Here is a 21,255-nt window from a genome sequence, read left to right as displayed (position 1 = left end):
CAATACCAAGAGTAAAATCGCAGATTAAAAGTAATCTTTAAATGTATATTTGACATTGAAATATTTGGATTTATAATAATCAGTACTTGCATAATCTTTAATCTAAATGGTCATCTAGAATTGTGAGGCACTGAAAAACGCCCATGTGAAAAAATTTGCATTTTCAGACTCATCATCATCATTCCCCGCTCTTATCAGATTTTTATTTTGTGTCGGCGCATCATTTCTTCTATCTGACGTCATCTCACAAGAGGCACTATTTGCAGCTACATATATCGTCTTTCACTTAAGTCTAAATTTTCAACTAACAAAAAAAAATTGTGAAAGCTGAAGGCACTTCACAAACTAAAATCCATCGAACCGTTTAGCTTAGACGGAGTGTCAAAGAAATATACAAAACTACTCGAAAACATGACTTTCCTTTTGGTACTGTTGAGTAAAAAATAATAATATCGAATATACTTTTTAGAACCCTACGAGTTTCTGAATTCTCGATATCACAGATTTTCTTACATAGCTTCATTGGGTTGGGTGGCTAAGAGCACTAGTCGATTTCATTATAGTAAGCGACCCGAAAGGTTCTTAAAATATATACTAGATATGGATCGGTACGATCAATAGAGACGTTCTTGTACGACTTAGTACAAGTAGTATAATAATAATAATATTTGAGATGAGAGTTACTTAGTCACTGTGGTAGCTGTTTTGAAAGGTTTAATATATACAAGATAAATTAAAGAAGTAACCTGGTAGAGAGTAGACGTATATCAACGGCAATAGCATACGGCACAATCCAAACTAATATTATAAATGCGAAAGTAACTCTGTCTGTCTGTCTGTCTGTCTTTCTGTCTGTCTGTCTTTTCTTCACGCCTAAACTACTGAACCGATTTGTGTGAAATTTGGTACAGACATAGTTTGAAACTTGAGAAAGGACATAGGATAGTTTTTATTACAAAAAATAAAAATAAAATTTATTACGGACATACTATATAATAGTGCCATCTATTGGTCAAATGTCGAGCTGTTCCTATGCTCCGTAGATAGATGGCGTTAATCGCGCAATGGTGTCATTACACGTGTTCGGTTCATGTTATTGTTTTAATTCATCGGAAAATCCACCAGAAAAATGTAAATAAACAGTAAAAAGGTGTAAAAAAATAATATTAATATAATAAAAGTTTTACTACAAAGAAAATGCTCTAACGGAGTATAGATAATTCTATTAGTACTACGCGCAATGGTGTCGATCGTTACACGAGTTCGGTTCATGTTGTTTTAATTCATCGGAAAAAAGTAAATAAATACTAAAAAGGTATGAAAAAAATAAAAAATAACATATAAAAAATATAATACTACTTTTAGTACAAAGAAAATGCCCGAACGGAGTATAGATAAATAATCCGAGTTGTCACTATGGTCGATAGATGGCGTTGGGATCGAAATAGATCGCGCTATGGTTTCGTTACACGCATTTGGTTGGGTATCGGCCGAGCGCTTCGGTACTGTCGTGGTAAAATTGTATTGTCGGTTGTATGGTCGTTTATGTGGATTGGTCCTGTTTCGTAAATTCTAAATTGAGAACCTCCTCCTTTTTTTGCAGTGGGTTAAAAACTTTCTGCTCAAAATAAATTTACGGACGAAGTCGCGGGCAAAACTACCCATGCTAAAAATGCGATAATAACTCTGTCTATCTGTCTTTCCGTCACGCCTAAACTACTGAACCGATTTGGATGAAATTTGGTTCAGACATAGTTTGGAACTCGAGAAAGGACATAGGATAGTTTTTATCCCAAAAATCCTGCGGGAGCGGGAACTTCTCAAAAATCCCGCGAGATCGGGAACTATGTGAGTAAAACCAAAAATCTGCCGGAAGTCACTGTTCCACGCGAACGAAGTCGCGGGCAAAAGCTAGTGGGTAATAAATGAAACAGACACTTCCTTTCCTGCTCGCAGTCTTTTATTTTTTGGAACATATATCATGGGTACAAAAAGTATCGGCAAGCAAGCCATGAAAATCGCTGCTCTGTCTGTTTACCTTAAGGATCTGACCAATAAGTGCAAAAAACCTTCGCAGAGCTACTGTCTAGTAACAGTCGTCTTTATTTCATGTCAAATATACTTCTACACATTCAAGTATTCTTATAAACATAAAAATAACAAATGTATAAAAATCTCATACGCAGTTATGGCATTATAACAGTTAAATAATATTCGTTTATACGTAATACATACACAGGTAGACTCGACCAGCAGTTATAAAATTATTCTTTTCATTTTTAGAGTAACAATAAGAATCTGCGTTTTAAGCAAATTTCATCCAAGTAAAAAGACATTTTATTTAAATTCTTTCTTTTGCATTCAATATGAATTTAATACCGAGAAGTGCATCACCAAAGTTATTGAATAATTCAACTTTTTAAAAGGTGTTATTGACCGATAGACTACTTCGAAGACTTTACGTTTCATCAAATTGAATCTTCATAAAAGTTTTACGTTGAATTCACTGAAGACCAATTCAAAAAAGAGCTTCTCTCTCGTATTTACAGTTTATATTTCAGTAAAATCTCGCAATACCTAAAGCGTTATCTATACTTCTATACTAATCTATATCTATATCTATACTAATATCTATATCTATACTAATATCTATACTCTATACTAATATATAAAGCTGAAGAGTTTGTTTGTTTGATTGTTTGTTTGATTGAACGCGCTAATCTCAGGAACTACTGGTTTAAATTGAAAAATTCTTTTTGTGTTCAATAGATCATTCATTGAGGAAGGTTTTAGGCTATAAACTATCACGCTGCGACTAATAGGAGCGAAGATACAATGGAAAATGTGGAAAAAAACAGGGTAGATATAAAGCATAACTTATACGAGTATCTTCTACCCACAGGACGAAGTCGCGGGCAACAGCTAGAGTTTTATAAAAACTCTGAGGTCCTATAAACAAAATCACTGCATTCAAAATGACATGAGTAGAAATTAATTAATAAAATTAATTTTCAATTGTCACTCATTTTCATAGTAACAATACGTTGTGAAAAATAATATACTCATTTCACAATTAACTGGTATCAGGCTTTGATACATCTGTCATCGAAAATCCAGTTATAAATAACATTTGTATTATGATTGCCAATTTATTTTGATAACTTTGTGACTGGGTATTGTTAATTTCAGACCGCATTTATTTTTACTCATTATTCATAGCCACATTTAATTTGAGGATTAACATCATTACACAAATTAATATAACGGTAATTTAATTTAGTTGAAATGCTTGTTATTGGAAGGTTTTGGTCGATTTTCTCTTGTGAGACTATAGTGTTGAAGATTTCTATTGATTCGTTATTATTATTTTCCTCGCTTCGTTTCTTCGTATTGAACACGGAACGTCTTTAGCGATAAGCTTTTCTTTTCCTTCTCTTTAAAAAGCAATTTTGGTTTCACAGTAGCTATTGCCACATACCAGTCTCAAGAAAACGTTAAGAAAGGATTATTTTAGCTTCACGCACTTTTATACGAATTTGATTTCAATGAATTACTCATTTTGTATTTGAATTTCGTCGTTACGGGACATTTATTTAAACTGTCGAGAAAATTTGTGAAAGTCTAATTGTAAAAATTTGATTCAGATGACTGAATGATTAATTTATTTATAGGAAAATCAAACTTTTGTAAGTAATTTTGAATATCAAAACTCATTCTGAACCTTTAAAATGAAATGTTTATCGATTTAACGAATGAAATGTTTAAATAATGTTTGAAACTAAATATTGTAATACTTTGTGCTACCGGAAGCTATAAATAGTTTCATTTATAGTCCATCCTGACGCAATCCATCCTCATACGATCCGAATGGCTTCCTTAATACATCAATCTCTCTACATTATGTTATATTATGTACTAAGTCCCCATCAATCAAGAGCAGCTGCTGTACAACCCTGGTATCATATTGGAATTATATAATACGATCAACTCGAACGACGAGTTGAAAAATTTCGGTGGAAAAAAGCACACTGGCTTAGAGTAGGTACTGTTATTGAAAATACAATTTTATTTTTAGCATGTTGTAACATGATTTTACAGTAGATACATATTTACCAATAATGATGACCCTCACAGCAAGCAAAACTTTTATGCTGTATACCTACACAAAAAAAACATATAATGCTTATCTCCAGTAACAGGAGTCATCATGTAAATCGAACCATTTGTCGTGTTATCAAAAATTGGGGAAAAACTTCCCGCGCGAGTATTACGCGGGTTATAGGATATTTTATCATCATCTTTGCGTCGAGCGAAGAGCAATCGCGAGATGCAATCTGTCATTGAAAATGTGCTTTCCTCCGTCGAAGGCATCCACTTGTAATAAATTAGGTGCAGGTGCCGCCACCTCGTGACTCGGTTTCGCAAATTGTTCGCGCGTTCGACTTAGCTCGACTGATAGCATCGACTACTAAGTCAGCATACCTCATACAGAAAGGATTCATCAATCATCACTTCAAGCAAAATGTCACGTGTGAAATCTTTAGTACTAGACGTAATAAAACATGCTATTGCACTGTTGGTAGTAAAAATACTTTTACGAATAGAACTCTGCAAGTAGTAAAGAAGACTAATATAAGGTACCTGTGAATGTGCGGCACAATACTCTGGCGTTGGTTGCCTGAAGGGGCTGTGCACGGGGCATGAGGTGGCGTGCTGCGCGTGCGGCGCGTGCTGCATGTGGTGGGCGTGCGCGTGCTGGTGCGCGTGCGCGTGAGCGTGCGCATGGGGGGGATGACGGTGCCCAAAAGTACACAAAATCCAAGTAAAAGGTATGCTGAACGATGACAAAGACACAAAAAATCCTTTGTAAAACGATAAGACGTCAGAATTAGCAAAAAAAAGGGTGAGTGTAAGGGCACTTTTAACGTATACTGTTTTTATTAATCGGTAGAATACCTGATCTATGTCCGTATAGCTAAACTAAATATCTTCAGATAATATATTTCTTATCTTCAGTCGTATTGACCTTTAATAACCGTTGTAGCAATTCGTAGCAGATGCTACGAAAAGGCTGCAGCTCGTTGCAAAAAATTGTCCATTAAACTACAAATCCTATGGTTCTAAGTTTGTAACAAAAATATTTTATACCTATCACCAAACCTATCTTACAATATTACTAAATCCCGAATACAATATGTTTAATATTGATTTTATCTATGTCACTTTTGTTTTTACATAAAAGGTAAACAAAATATTGCTCATCAAAATTGTTTTTCCGTCTTCGTAATGGGAGATCGAAACTTGCTGTATTTTATGTGAATCGTCTGTTTAAAGATAAATCATTACAAAAATTTCAGGGAACGAAAACTTTATACAGACTGCGTAGATTTATTTATTTAACAGTGAAACGAGGTTTGTTGTATTTGTGGTAAGGTATTCGTTAGCGAATAATGTAATGGGTTTAGGTAGATGTGTGTAATGCATGTCGCGACACGATAGATGTGCGCATGGCATCGCATAAGTTTGGTAATGACACGCTGTAGGCGGGCGGCGGCTGGCGGGCGGCGCGGCGGGGCTCGCGCAGCGCTCAGCCCGTTCTATTTCTAAATTGAGACAGTCACTCGCAGCCGCTTTCCGCGTATCACCTCTTCGCTATATATAACTAAATACATAAAATCTCGAGAAAATCCTTCGAAAGTTACTCACAAGGCAGATTCACTCGCGATAAATAAAATGCGAATCAATTATAACGATACAATGTCGGTGGACCCTTAGATATTGCTGTCAAAGGATACAGCAGTTGTGATTAGTGATAACTGAACGTACATGAAATTGTGTAATAAAAAATGTGGTACCAAGGGGACGAAGATGATGAAGAAGATCTTATGTGTTCGCCGGCTATCCTCGCCAGGCGAGCCTCAGAGAGTTGGATTAATGTACCTCCCGTTGAGGTAAATTTCATACAAAATTTCCATTAACCGGTATGTTAGATAGTCCGAAACTTCGTACCACATAACATCTGTATTTTGCCGGGGTATACCGGAGACCTTGCTAAATATACGATGCAACCCGTGCAGCCGCATCTTATCAATTACAATGACATAATACTGCAATATGCAGGTGTACTTTACCATTATACATGTACTTTAACTGTTTAAAGGTCATAGAACATAGTTTGTGAGTACGTACACATAAATGCTAACTCTACATCTAACAAAGCGATTGATCAATTGTTTCAATACTTATTCAACACTGACAAATTAAAACTTTAAAAACTACTTTTCAGCTAACAAGTCATCCTAAACGATGCAAATATATTCTTAACTCTTTACATCAGAATATTTATAATTGTTTATACTGATCATATAAATCAGCGTAACGTCCGCCGCTTGCAATCTGGCGTTTTGCCGTAAAACTTAACAACACATACATCTTTATAACAGTTTATAGATGTTTTCAAAGTGAAAGATGTTATCAACATAACTATCGCCAGCCAGTTACAGCAGATCAGCTAAAAGCTTATGTGTTTTCATTGTGATTTAATACGCTCAATGACAGTTTGTTACTATCTGTACATCTATACATCATATTATATCTGTTACATCAAAAAACACTCATTAAAAATTATTATGTTTATGGTACGAACACATACCTATCTTACAATCTTCACCGTCAAGGTTATTTCTATTAAACCCTAACTAAAACTTTTATAGATCAGATACTTCTTCTATCCAGTTTTTAGAAAAAAAGTGATCAGAAAGTAATAATTTATTTTATCTGTAGATGTTAAGCACGCCGCAGACGTTACAACGTAAGAAGTCGCTGCCTGACGTAGCGGGGATGCCCCGCATGCCGGACGGCGGCGGCATGTCGCGCGAGGAGGTGTCGGCGCTCGGCTCGGCGCGCCGCGAGGAGGTGCGCCGCATGCACGAGGAGACCGAGAAACTGAGGGCTAACCCCCTGCTCTACTTAGTCAGTCCGCAAGTCAAGGTTAGAACACTTACATCCCATAACTTGAACCAAAACTAAAGCGTTAAAACAGCTACGAAACTGCTACGAAATGCCTACGAAGCAATGAGTTATGTGATTTGTGTTTCATTTTTGGTTATACGCTTCCAGGACTGGTTCTCCCGGCAGCAGCTGGTGATCCTAGTGCTTTTCATCAACATCTCTCTGGGCATCATGTTCTTCAAGCTGCTCACGTAGCATCGGCGTGTGGCGCACTTGCGCCTCTTCTTCCCGATGTCGTTGACGTCATTTTTGTAAATAATGTAATTTTTGAACCAAATAGTCCAAATATTATTCGATGTGCGACAAATGTTTGAATAACATTTATTATTTGTTCCTTGTTAATATGAGAGTTACATTTACACATCCAACGAAAACGTATTTATTTGTCAATAAGGACTTCAATTTGCTAGTGTACTTTTCTTTGACGTTGTGAAAGTGTGCAAAGAATGACGAGACAAGAGTGAAAACATTATCCAAATATTTCGTCGAGCTAATAATTTCGACTTGTTTTGTGCGGGAGTGAATTGAACCTGTTTTGTGTCCGGTTACCGGAAACTTCGAATGTAAGAAGCACGTTGTTCTATAAACCTGCATATTGTAGGTTTATTTATGCCTTCTATAATGAAGCTTAACGCCTTTAATGTAATTTTAACAACTGAGGTGTTGTTTGAAACCAGAGAGATTTCGAAGAATTCATGGTCGATTGTTTATGAGGGAGAAAATATGCATAATATATACAAAAATAATATTTATGGCACAACGCCGGTGTTCTAGTTTACTACACCGACACTGCGCGACCACCGGGCAGTCTAGTAGCCTCCTACTTATATATATATATTCAGATTGTAGAGAATGACTAAATTAGGTATGAGCAAATTATTTCCGCCAAAAATATAGTTGGTTATGGGGACGATATTATAGTTAAATGTTATTGTTGCCGTATAAAAGTTTAAATAATAAAAATATTGTCAATTTTGATTCGTTTGTGTTGATTCATAAGTGATTGAAACATTGCGTACCCCGAGTGATAATAAATGCACAAAATATGATAGCTATAGGTATCTACTGGTTTCAAAATTGTATATAAGCTATTAATTAAAGTTTTACAAATATAACACAAAGTACGCATACCTACCTGTAAGTAGATACGTTGTTATGCTTGCAAGATGTACAAGACAAGATAAAATGCATGTGCATTATTTTCCTATTCTATTAAAATTGTAAAAAAAAAACTAGCGAAACTGAATTTTTATACAAGATTTAATCTTCATTTTATACCTATGAAGTCAATTCTCTCGTAATCGAATTGTTTATATGGTTAATACTATATGAATGGTATGTTAGATACTTTATTAATATTGGCATGGAAAGCGTGCGTTTGAGACTGTTGATACGTAAATATACACCTACAACGAACCTTATTGAAGCGCACATTCGTTGTAAGGTTATATATACAGTTGATAAGACAATTTTCACAGTTTCATTATTATGTAAAGAATATAAGTTATGTCTCTAAGAATTTTAATTACTTGTATCGATTTTATCTACGTTTCAGAAATAAAATATTTTAACAAAACAACTATGAATTTTATTGTGTGTTCTATTTTACCTGTAATTAAACCTCTACTTAGACTGTGACGAGAAACGTGAAGAATTAAATGAACAAAGTGAGGTAGTTTAAAAACACACATTATCAAAGTACTATAAGTGAGATATCGACATGATTTTTCTCATAGTTATGCGACCAAGGTTGGTGTCGAAATCCAATCTTACCTGACGACTGACAATATCACACATGATAGGAAAATCTCTCAGATGAAAATAGCTATCTTAACTATTTGCTATCTGGATGATGATTTCTAATAGATTAGACTGCCATTTTAAAGGTCGTAGGTTCGAATCCCGACACGTGGCTTTTTTTTAGCAATTAATGTGCATATTACAAAGAAATTATCCAAGTCAGAGATCTTTGATTACCACCAGAATGTATACCAACCACTCAGAAAAAGAAGGATCCCTTTTATTTTAACTTTCGTTTTAACAACCTCACGTGTACATATATTACAAACTTGGCAAAGAAGTAAATGTAGGACATAACCTTATCAGTTACCTGATACCTTTAGACCAAGGTGAATGAATTATGATAGATAAAAAATCGCAACTCCAATGTAGAAACATTGACGGCTAACGACCTTCTAATTGAACTACTGGCGCTACGTGAGTTTTATTCAATAAACAGGTTTCATTTATCAGTAAGCATATTATAACTTTAGCTGACGCCAAGTTAAAGGATAGTACACATGATCGCATGCGTAGCTAAGTTTCATTAATTAAATTTATACTTTATGGCTTCTTCCTGTAACACGAAAGTCTCAGAAACTAAAACGTTGACCGTCAATGGACGTTTGTGTAACGTCCCATACACGTAATTTACGTCAGAGTGATTTTCGTGCTGTGTTTCAAGTGTAATGCCGAAAAATGATAAAACATCAAGTTATGGGACTCAGGAGAAAATATCGGTACTCAATCTGCTTTATATATTTGTGACAGTTTGTAAACAAAGAACTAGTGAATAAGAAGTACTTTTGCTGTTGAATTAGGGAGGTGTTAAGTTGATTAATTTTTTGAGTACATTGGAGTAACAATGAAATTCAATAAGTACATTGAGCTGTGGACATACTACTGCATAATTTAATGCCTTTTTTTTACTTTTGATTCGATAAAGGCAGTTTTGTAAACAATGATCAATTACAAGTGTGAAATTAGCTACTGATGCACTAGTGTTTTGTTAACTCTTAAACTATTTTATGAATAGAACGAAATTTAAAATCAAATTTTCTTCAAGGCTCACGAGACTAATGATGCAATCGATTTGGATGACTTATTACCTAAGATCGGAGAGTTTGGTCTCTACCAGAAGCTTCTGTTGTGGCTGGTCTGCTTGCCAGCATGTCTGCCCTGCGGCTTCTGCGCCTTCAATCAGCTGTTTATGACAGATGTCCCTGACCACTGGTGCCGCGTCCCTGAACTAGAGCTATTGAACCTCACTCAACTACAACGTAAAATGTTATCAATACCACATAAGGTAATGCATACTTTTCTCTGATATGTTTGGATATTGAAAAATACTTCATACGGAATATTACCTAGCCAAAAAGCTAAGTTGTATGGCCGTACCGTTACTCTTGCCCCGCCTTTTTGGCACAACCTATTTACTGTATACTGTATTTGGTTAAATAGTATCCTCTAAATTTGTGTGCATCGCAGCCAAAAAATTGATAAGTTATTTCTCATCGTTTCAGGACAACAACACTTTTGAGAAATGTGCACGGTACGCAATAAACTATTCTGAAATAGTGGTGATGGGAGGTAGTTTAGAGGCAAACGATAGTTGGCCTACCGAGCCCTGTGTGCAAGGCTATGAATACGACACATCTGAAGTGACCTCATCTATAGTTATCGACGTAAGAAATTAAATTTTACATACCCAGGATTAATAACTGGGAAAAATTTTGTAGAAGACATAATATAATATTAGCCAAGCAAAATTACAAAAGCTCCCGACCTTAAAGTCTTTTATCTCCCATAACTTTAAAAACTATGGCTACAGACATTCTTATTAAAAAACATATGCACAAACACCCAGACTCAGAACAAGCATTCGTGGATCACACAAATGCTTGTCTTACGTGGGGTTCGAACCCGCGAACAACGCGCACAGTGCTTTTGGCGTTTTCAACCACTTGGCTATCCTTGCACTCATCACTAATTTCCCGCATTTACCCAAAATCAAACTTGATTCGTTAATTCTATGCCATCTTTTTAGTTTAATCTCGTCTGTGAATACGACGTTTACCCTACTCTAGGATTAGTGGCTTTAAATGTTGGAGGACCTATAGGAGTCTACACATTTGGCCTCTTAAATGATCGAATAGGCCGCAAGAAATCATTCTTCATCTGTCTAAGTACGTTGCTACTCGGAAGTTTAATGACTGCCTATGCTCACGAGTATTGGTTCTGGACGCTGGCTCGAGCTGTAGTGGGGCTCACTATCCCCGCCGTGTATCAAATACCTTTTATTATCTGTAAGTATCAATATGACATATGAGAATAATAATAATCTGTTGACGATGTACCTAATTTTAACTAACGCAGTTTCCGTTTCAGCTTTAGAGTTGGCAGGTCCAAATTACAGGTCTTTTGTAACCGTTATGACATGCGTGTTTTACACGTTAGGCTTAATATTACTATCGGCAATAACGTACTTACTGCGAGACTGGAGGAGCCTCGCGCTAGCGACCTCAGTGCCTTTCTTTTTATATTACTTGTATTGGTTCGTTCTACCCGAATCTCCTCGGTGGTTACTCATGCGAGAAAAACTTGAAGAAGCTAACAACGTCCTCAAAACTATTGCAAGGGTAAACGGCAAAGATTTACCAGAAGAATACACAATTAAGCTACAGAAACAGGTTATAGAACAAAAGGAAAGGGGTGAATCAAAAGTGAAATCTGTAAGCGTGTTTGCTCTGTGCCGAACTCCTAATATGCGACTTAAAACCTTTTTGATTACTCTAAATTGGTGTGCGTCGGAAATGGTTTACGTTGGACTAAGTTATTATGGGCCTGCTATAGGAGACAACCAGTACATGAGTTTCTTTCTATCATCAGCAGTAGAAATTCCTAGTTATATAGTTTGTTGGGTGCTAATGGACCGAATTGGAAGAAGATGGCCACTCTGCTTATCAATGGTTATCAGTGGAATATTTTGTATTATCACCGTGTTACTACCAAATGGTACGGAATATTGTATGAATATTTGTTACAACAACAATTCCCTTGTAAATAGTACCGCTATAGAACCGAAATAATTTTCCAGATGCTCGAACGGAAACCCTTATCCTCTATTTAATATCCAAGTGTTTTATATCTGCATCCTTCTTGATAATATATCCCTATGCGGGAGAACTGTACCCAACAGAGTTGAGAGGCGTCGGTATTGGCACGTCGGCATACATTGGCGGCTTGGGTTTAATAATAATACCTTTTATAAACTACTTGGTAAGCAACTTAAAAAATCGAGGGTCTTATAAAGACAACATTGTTTCTTTTTGGTATTCCAAATCGTTTTTCACACACGGTTTTTCATTAGTAACAAAGTATTGAATCAGCGATGACCATAAAAATCTCTTTACTATTAGCACCACTTCATATTTAACAGATTTATTTAGTAAGATCACTGGAAAGCAGGCCTTTCATAAGCTGCTATGATATTCGCCTAACATAACATTACATCAGTTTACATCTAATGGCTCCTGCGTTATCATCAACCGCTAAAGTAAACCAAGCCGTCATGAATGCACATCATTACTTTGTAAAGGAAAAGTATTGCTCATATCATATAGTTTGCTCTTGTACGTAGTTACCTGTAATAAATCATGTGTGCAGTTAGCCCGAAAGCGATTTTCGACTCAACAAGGCTATATTTTTAACGGTTAGGTACAACTTTTCCTATATTCATACACATATCTTAAAAGACTGAAATTGATATCTATATACACGTGTCTCACAATCGAAATAAATACACATTGATAATATTGAAAGATTCATTTAATATCAGACGATGATCTCAAATGTATCTACACGCGTACACATTTCTCTCTGTTTTTTACGCTAGTCACTTAGTTCGCTCCAATGTTTCATTATATTGAAGAATCTTCTTTTATTTATTTTTTAACTTTACATGGCTGTTAATATTCCAGGGGTCTAGTAATCTAGTGTTACCACTAGTAGTAATGGGCGCAGTGTCTGTAGTGGGAGGTTTAAGCGCACTACGCCTGCCAGAAACATTGCATACGTCATTACCACAAACGGCTGAAGAAGGAGAACAGTTTGGAAAGGACTGGACCTATGCTGACTGCATGGCCTGTGGAGACCAAAGGTATATTAGAAACTTAACAAATGAATGACAAGAACATTTCGACAATCACGCTCTAATTAATATTAAAACATATTTATTTGCCGTATAATCCGTCGACCTATGTAGTAATCGGTAAACATAAATTTAACAAAGACAGTAGCGTTATTTTACGGTTATTATAGGTATGAGTATGAGTACTTAGTTATCTGAATACGTGCTTCCACCCTACTTTTGAGCTATAATAAAAGCATGATCGAGCCAATATCAAACAATTTAAATTATTGAAGTATTTTATAACACCAACACAAAAACACTAACCTTATCAGCTCACACATACTACAATGTTATGAGTCATTGATAAATAACGCTTTGCGATAATAGCTTGGAAACGTGCAGTAAATAAAAATAATAGGTGCATTTAAATGTTTTTAAAACAAAGGGTGCAAATCGACGTCCCCGGGGAATAAACCGGTAATCGCAAAAATCAATTTTTACAGGAAAAATGTTTTAGTGTTTTTGGGGTATATCTCTTCAATAAAAGGTAATCCTGGCAACATTGTTTTATGACGGAAAAGCTAATTTTTACTCGAATAGTTTATAGTATTAAGTGTAACTATGAAACATACACAGTATTCGTTATGTACCAAAATACATATTGCCGAAAATGGTTTCATATAACTTTTAGGGTTTTGATATCCTACGATCCTGACTTATCAATATTATTCCAGTAATGTTTACTTACCGAATTATTCTTGTAATTTTCTTAAAAATCATAGGCATAATATTGCTTTACTGGATTATTAAACGTGTTTTTTCATTACAGAGTAAAATTGTAATGTTCAGTTACCGACTTATTGTGGTAAAATTTTCAATAACCATAAAAGAGTAAAGTAGTGTAACCCGTATTTTGTAGAAAATTTTTGGTATTCATATTATCGTAATCATTGAAAACGATTATGTAAAATAAATTCTATGTATTCTATGTAAAATAAATCTTTGAGGGAATAATTAAAGAAAACTCACAAAACTTATTAAAATTATGGCGTTTATTGGGAACAGAGTTCTCATAGAGATCACAAATTACAATCAGTAAAAGTATAAAAAAAGTAGCCAAGTAAAAACACTAATAATTAATCTTAACAACTAATCGGTATTATCAGTGGCATCGTCAATATCATCGCGATCATCACTATTTTCTACTGAAACTAAGGATTCATAAAATGCGTGGTAATATCGTGGAATCGCTCCACTATTGCACAAAGACAATAAATCTGTATGCAACGCCTTGCTTATAAGAAGAGGTTGATGATAAGCACGTGCCAATACAGTATCTTCTATCAGAGCGTCTGTCTTAGGTTTTCGCCCACGTCGTTTGGTTTGAAATGAATTTGAAATATTTAATTCAGAATATGCCTCATCAAAATCATATTTAAAGAAAACCTTGTCCTGTTGGGATGATGATACATGAATTTCCATTACATCAGACCAGCGTATCGTATTCCCATCTATATCACGACGCCAATTCAAAGGGTTTACTAATTTTTTTATGTCTAATATATCTGTTTGCTCCAATTCTTTCATAGTATATTTTTCTCCCGAGACTTTGGAGTTTAGAATTATATTATATACTAGCTTGTGCCCGCGACTTCGTCCGCGTGGAATAGTGACTTCCGGCAGAAAAGTATAGATAGCTGTGTCCGCGACTCCGTCAGCGTGTAACTCCTTGTGTATTAAGTTAATGTATTGGTAATATTTATTATTATTATTTATATTGATAATATTGTTTAGATCACGTTCACATAAGGCTTAACCCTTTATAAGACACAGAACTTAAAAATATTTATAGCTTTTAAACTTTATAATAATGTGTTAAGGTTCAAATTCTGGTGGCAATATAAGTACCACTGCCTTATAAAGGTAAGGCAAAGGTACCTATAAAACGAAAATACTTTAGTGCAAAGCTTCCGGGTAAACTATATTGAAAGTTGACCCGTCCGGCAAGTGAACATAAAGACTTTTAGAACTGCTAACACGGGAAAGAGCAACATACAACTGACCATGTGAGAAACAACTGACACTGAGATCTACTCCAGCAACACGAAAAGTCTGCCCTTGAGCCTTGTTAATTGTCATTGCATAACACACCGATACTGGGAATTGCGTCCTTTTAAATTGGAATGGAAAATTATTTGGTATGACGCAGTTTCAGCATCTCGGGATAACACATGTTGTTCTCGGTCAATGGTAAGCCTCAGCTCTCGTTGAGAAGAGCTTTGAGACGCCCGTGATGTAGCTCGTCTCGCTCTGTCAGCTGCTAATCGCATCTCTCTCTCTGGAGAGCTTTCATTGGCTCGAGAGGTTGAGGCACTAACTCTCATAGAGTTTAACCGATGTGCTCTTTCCTCTGCCGATTCTTGAGAACGCGCATTTCTCATCCTTTTAGCATCTCTCGAATTTCGAGATAAAGATGGTCGTTTTTTAGGTGGCATTGTGTATTTTTAATCGACGGTAACTGAAGCTACCTTACACTTACAATTATATATAGTTATTATGTAATAATTACGAAAATAAACTATTAATATAATAAAACACTACCAATTACGAAAATAAACTATTAATACAATTAAACACTACCAAAATAACTAATATAATAATAACGAAAATAAACTATTAATATAATTAAACACTACCAATTACGAAAATAAACTATTAATATAATTAAACACTACCAATTACGAAAATAAACTATTAATACAATTAAACACTACCAAAATAACTAATAGGTGTACCTACTACTAATACTATTAATCTAATACCTATTATATAAACTAACAACAAAACAATTCTAAAAATAAACTATTCAAAGACTAAAAGTCGTGCTGATAAGCACGGGTTTGCAAATAACAATTATTGATTGTCAATAAGGTCGAACAGTCTGAACGTCTATTCGCATCAACAGCCAAATATTGTATGACGCTCGAGCGCGGACCCCCCGCCTTTTTATACCTCCCGCCACGACGCGCGTCGAGCGCGGCAACCGATACACAAAAATAATCCTTATAGCATGACTCTGTATTCACGCGCGATTTCTTATTATTTCATGTATAACTTTGGTGTTTCTACACCGATTTACATGATTCTTTTTTTATTGAATAGGTAATAATGTTAACTTTTTTAATTGGGGATGAGTGATAGTGTTGTAAACGTTAGAGTAGACAAATACAATCAGAAATCTCCGAATTGCTAAGCTATCGGGAGTTTCACGTGTTATTGTGAGTCAACCATAAAAGTTAGACATGCTGTCGAGGAATATTTTTTATATAATTTTAGGGAGAATATTTCCGTCATACATGATTTCTATGTAGCTTTAACCTATAAGCCTGCACACGTGACGGAAGCTTAAAAAATGGAGTAACTTACCCCGTTTTCCCAATATTTCCCTTCACTGCTCTGCTCCTATTGGTCGTAGCGTAATGAAAAGTATACTATAACCTGCCCAAGAGTATGAAGAATAATTGTGCCAAATTTCGTTAAAATCCGTCGAGTAGTTTTTGTTTCTATAACGAATATACAGACAGACAGACAGACAGACAGACAGACAGACAGACAGACAGACAGACAGACAAAAATTTTACTGATTGCATTTTTGGCATCAGTAGCGATCCCTAACCACCCCTTGATAGTTATTTTTTAAATATATTTTATGTACAGAATTGACCTCTCTACAGATTTATTATAAGTATAGATAGATATAGATTTGGTCAGGTGTGTAAATAGACTTATTTCTCATGTTCCTCTCAATACAGGCATGCATCGAGTCTCCCTCGTTCTGGCTATGTCCAGTCTCGAAAAATCTGTGCGTTATAGACAAATTTAAAGATTTTACTGTATACGCATATAAAGCAAAAATGTACCTGTTCTTATTTTGGCCATAGCAACCATCCGAATAAAAATAGATCTTGTTAACACCTCGCTCCTGTTCACTCTTCAAGAATTGCAACAAACAACTCCCAATTTCTATGCAGCCTCGTTTTGCGATTTGGTAATGCCACACGTAGCAATATCCTTTTTTACGTAGAGCATCAAAAATAGTAAAATTGTACACAGGGTACTTGCGTTTGTAATGAAAAATGCCTACTGTGGATTGTGGAATACTTAACACTTTTTGCAGGTCGAAGATAGCAATTGTGCTATCGTTTTTGTCAATTGTCATCTTTTCTTCATGTTTAATTTGCCGAATTCTCTCTTTCCTACTTAAATGACGTCTATAGCTTTCTTCTAAAGACTCTTTCTCTTATGGACTGGCTTGTTCATATACAAAACATGTAGAGCATTGATCTTTTTTAGGCTTAAAAAATGAGTAGTTAAATTTTGTGTTAAAAATGGTTTCATATTGACGTTTTGTCGCCATCGTAACTTCAACATAATTTTGCTGTGGAAACCACTCAGTGTACAAACGATACATTTTTGATATATTGAGGTCTTGTGACAAATATTGTCGAGTTGAGCTTTTTCTTGTATAATGAGACTCTACTTTAGGAAATAATGAAATATGCTTCTCAATACTCGATTCCGTGCTGGAGCTCATTTTTCGAGGTCTATTGGTGTGCTTGCCTCTTAAGTCTGTAATCCCTTCGTCTAATTTAAATTTTTCTATTGCTGTATATACCATTTGTTCATTAACTTTTAAAGTGTTTAGGAAAAATCTCTTACAAACAAGAAATTCTACATTATTTAAAGAAAAAAAATATTTTATAGTCTGTGTGCGATTATTTTTCCGTTCTAGAGTCATTCGTTTGATATTTTCGGTTTTAGTATGTCTAATAATATACATCCATTGGCGTTCTCGATCAGAAAGCTTATAAAATTTATCAAATAAGTCTTGCCTCTCTGAAGAAGTAAATTTGCTACCACAGTTCATTTTACATGAACACACAGGACCCATTACTTTTTGTGGATACTTATTCTTATTATGACAACCTTCGTAAGCCTGGCCAGCATTTTTAAGTAATTTGTTTTTTTTGCTAGACCACTGGTCTTCATTCATTGCACGTTTTCTCGTTCTTTTTTTTTCATTGTGTGATGTGGAAGGTTCGTCTGAATTACTTGGCTCAAATTCTAATGAATTTTGTGTTAATTCAGTTCTAAAATTGGGATGTTCATTTTGGGAACTATCAGTTAGTGTGATATCAACAGACATGTTGACAGTTCTATTAACTTCGGGGGAGCTTTCAGGTTGCAATGTTTCTTCGAGTTCTCCAATTGACAGATTATCGGCTAAAGGATAACAAGGTACTAAACTTAAATTTGCAAATTGCTTTTCTTTATTGTACTGGACAGCATCAATTGTAGAATTTTGTTCATTATTCATTTTATAAATGGTGGTGGAAGAAGCGATGAAGTCGCTGTTCGTTAAAAGTAGCGATAAATTCGAAATAGTAGAGGGAGTATCAATTACTTTTGAGGTGTTCAAAATTCTATCTATGCATTGGGAATTTCCGCTATGACCCGAAAACGTACTTGATGGGCTATTGACTGGATTTCTTTCTGGACTTGGAACATATTCTGAACAATCTGGAGAAAAATCAGCATCACTCACATCTTTATCACAATCAGCGTATTTTTTCTTTGGTAGATCTGAAATTAAAAAATATTATTAAATAAATAATTGTCAAAAATTCTAAACTCAAAATCATGTTTTTGGAAAAAGAATATACTATAAAAGAGTTGGGAACTTAGGAGCAAACAGACGATAAAAAAAATTAAACCCGTCAAATTGGCGTCGTCGCGCTAACGATAAGAATACAATACGCTTTTGTGATGTAATTAAAATGTAAGTATCACAACAGGACAAGATTTTCCTTGTACCTATGTACAGATAATTATTAGTGAGAATTATATTCGTATGTACATACATACCTCGTAAATTATAATTAGTTATTGTTTCGATGGACAGTGATTCTACAGCTTTGCTCTCTTGCACGATATTAGCATAGTTCCCATTTGAAGTAAGTCCAGCCAGCTAAACCTGAAAACACAATAAGTATAAGTTAGTTTGACGGCACAGTTGGCGCAGCGGTTAAGCAATTGACTTCTACGCTCCGATTCGCGGGTTCGATTCCAGCACGAAACAAATATTTGTATGACCTACAGATAGTTGTTCCGGGTCTTGCAATTTGTGTATAATTAGAGGCACAATAGAAAGACAATAGGTGTGCGAGCGCCAACGTTTTCTCGGGGCTCCACAGTTTAAAGAGTATCCGACCCGGGAATTGAACCTGAGACCTCTTGCACAAAGTAGTATAAATTGGTAGTACAACTGCTTTCTGCAATCTTGTTGTGTCTCGCACACATTCCAACACGCAATACGCAGGGCAACAGGCAAATAGCTTAGTTAGTGGTCTCAAATGTTCATCAAAATATAATAGATACCAATCTATTCTTTTATCAAAATTAATACGGCTACTAATGCCAACGAATGTACATAATTATAAACTAAATACAATATTAATTTAATTACATAACATTTTGATACTTACTTGTTGCAACCTGATCGTCAGTATCGTCAATCATCATTAACATTCTTCTAACACGAGGGTTTTTTAAAGTACGATCTTGATTCGATGCCATAACACTTATTTTCTTTAGTTAATAAAATAATTATTATATCAACACGATGTAAGACGCTAAACTTTGCAACAAAAATCACGCACAATAGCTATTACATTAATAACGTCATGTCACTTTAGAACAACAAATGCAACTAACTCTCGTGATTCACGTAAACAAACTATTATTGCGTGCGCAATAATCTGTCGCAGTTTATTTCCGTGTTAAGAAAGAGATGCACTGACCATCGCGGACGCCGCATATTAGTATTAGTGTGCGTAATGTGCGTTACATGTAGAAACGCGTTCTTGAGCCGCCGAGCGCGAGCAAGTTACCGCCAATACGTATAGTTGGTATAAATTTATGTCCCGGATGATAACTGTAACAGTGCATTACCGAAAATGTCTACCACAGAATTCACGAGAATAAACCTGTAATCGCGTTAACCGGCTTTTTTTTGAAATATTTTACAGTAATATTACTTTACCGAAATGTAGCCACGGAATTTAATTAGTAATAATGTATTTCAAGATTGTTCTAGTAAATAAGAAATAGAAAATTTCCAAAGAACAAAAGTGTTATAAGGAAAACCGTTGGAAATTACCGCAGAATAAAATTGAAAAAAATTGCATAAGTGTATCCCGACCCATAGATACCGAAAATGGTATAACAGTAAAAAGTCCGTAATAGAATAATACAGGTTTATTCCTTGGGGGCGTCGAAATAAACTCGGAATCAGGTTATCCAACTGGTATACAGGAATGAGCAACGTCTTTCATTACGAGCCTATCATACCGAGTTCTTCCGTATTCGAAACACGGAAGAAGGCAATGGATTAAGGTGTCCCGGCTTTTTATCGGAAAATTTATTTTCCTTCTATTTTGACGGTCTTTATGGTTAGTCAAAATAAAGACACGGGAGTCAGCAAACTGTCTTACTACGGGGTATTGTTTTTCCCGGAAATAGGTCAGATAGTCGCCTGAAAAAAACACGCGTACTTTGCTATATCCGGTTAGACTAGAAGCTGCCCCCTACATTTTAGAAATAATTGAGTGAGTCACCTAGCTTTTGGTGGTCTGGCGTTTCACATTTTGAATATAACTAAAAGTAACTAAACTATCTGTTCCAGGAAAATATCTTCGACGGATTCCTATGAGGACTTAGATCAGCTAGAACTGACGCAGCCTCCGTTGGTCGAAGACGAAGTTCCGGAAATACCTGACATAAGGCGCAATTCTATGCGCAAACTAGTGCGCCAGTCCAGTATTGTTGATACTCAAAGAGACATACACGGAAACATGAAAATGACTTATTGGTTTTAAATCATCTCTACGAGCTTGCAAAAATAAAATTGAAAAAAATAAAGAAGTTGTTTATAATAATTTACCAAAACAAAACTGGGTAGATAATTACATAGATAATTTACAATTTTAAGGCGGAAATAATGGTGCCTATAGCAAAAATTTACATAATTGACGTTATAACAGTATATAGAGATCAACAGTACACCTCTGACTCGAATTTTTTGATTTGGTTGAATGTCTAAATTAAGAAATCTATCTGCCATAAAATTGCTGACGACCCTAGACTAGATGACCCTCTTTGCTGATAAAAAAGGGAATATAACTAACAGATTAAGTTTCGTTTTCGGTGGAATCCTACCACAGACAAAGCAGTCTTTATTCCCACGAAATATAATCTGTGTAAATTCTGACATG

General features: G+C 35.3%; 3 protein-coding genes across 3 annotated transcripts; 2 read left to right on the top strand and 1 right to left on the bottom strand.

The window, feature by feature from the left end:
- Positions 1-4,821: 4,821 nt before the first annotated feature.
- LOC113493485 lies at positions 4,822-8,590 on the top strand. The gene is made up of 3 exons (XM_026871484.1): positions 4,822-5,951; positions 6,784-6,990; positions 7,120-8,590. The coding sequence occupies exons 1-3, from the start codon at positions 5,847-5,849 to the stop codon at positions 7,204-7,206; spliced, it is 399 nt and encodes a 132-aa protein (XP_026727285.1). The 5' UTR covers positions 4,822-5,846; the 3' UTR covers positions 7,207-8,590.
- A 73-nt stretch (positions 8,591-8,663) lies between these two features.
- LOC113493486 (carcinine transporter-like) lies at positions 8,664-20,902 on the top strand. Its single transcript, XM_026871486.1, has 8 exons — positions 8,664-9,530; positions 9,857-10,096; positions 10,314-10,475; positions 10,838-11,096; positions 11,179-11,805; positions 11,888-12,069; positions 12,771-12,949; positions 20,667-20,902. Exons 1-8 carry the CDS (start codon positions 9,480-9,482, stop codon positions 20,857-20,859), a joined length of 1,893 nt encoding a protein of 630 aa, XP_026727287.1. The 5' UTR covers positions 8,664-9,479; the 3' UTR covers positions 20,860-20,902.
- Positions 16,647-20,660, bottom strand: LOC113493484. The gene is made up of 3 exons (XM_026871483.1): positions 19,468-20,660; positions 18,848-18,956; positions 16,647-18,565 (listed from the first exon to the last, which is right to left on the bottom strand). The coding sequence occupies exon 3, from the start codon at positions 18,297-18,299 to the stop codon at positions 17,223-17,225; it is 1,077 nt and encodes a 358-aa protein (XP_026727284.1). The 5' UTR covers positions 18,300-18,565; positions 18,848-18,956; positions 19,468-20,660; the 3' UTR covers positions 16,647-17,222.
- Positions 20,903-21,255: the final 353 nt, after the last annotated feature.

The sequence above is a fragment of the Trichoplusia ni genome, chromosome 4 (assembly GCF_003590095.1).
Source record: "Trichoplusia ni isolate ovarian cell line Hi5 chromosome 4, tn1, whole genome shotgun sequence".
NCBI classification, from domain to species: Eukaryota; Metazoa; Arthropoda; class Insecta; order Lepidoptera; family Noctuidae; genus Trichoplusia; species Trichoplusia ni.
This window is presented reverse-complemented; position numbering and strand designations above follow the sequence as displayed.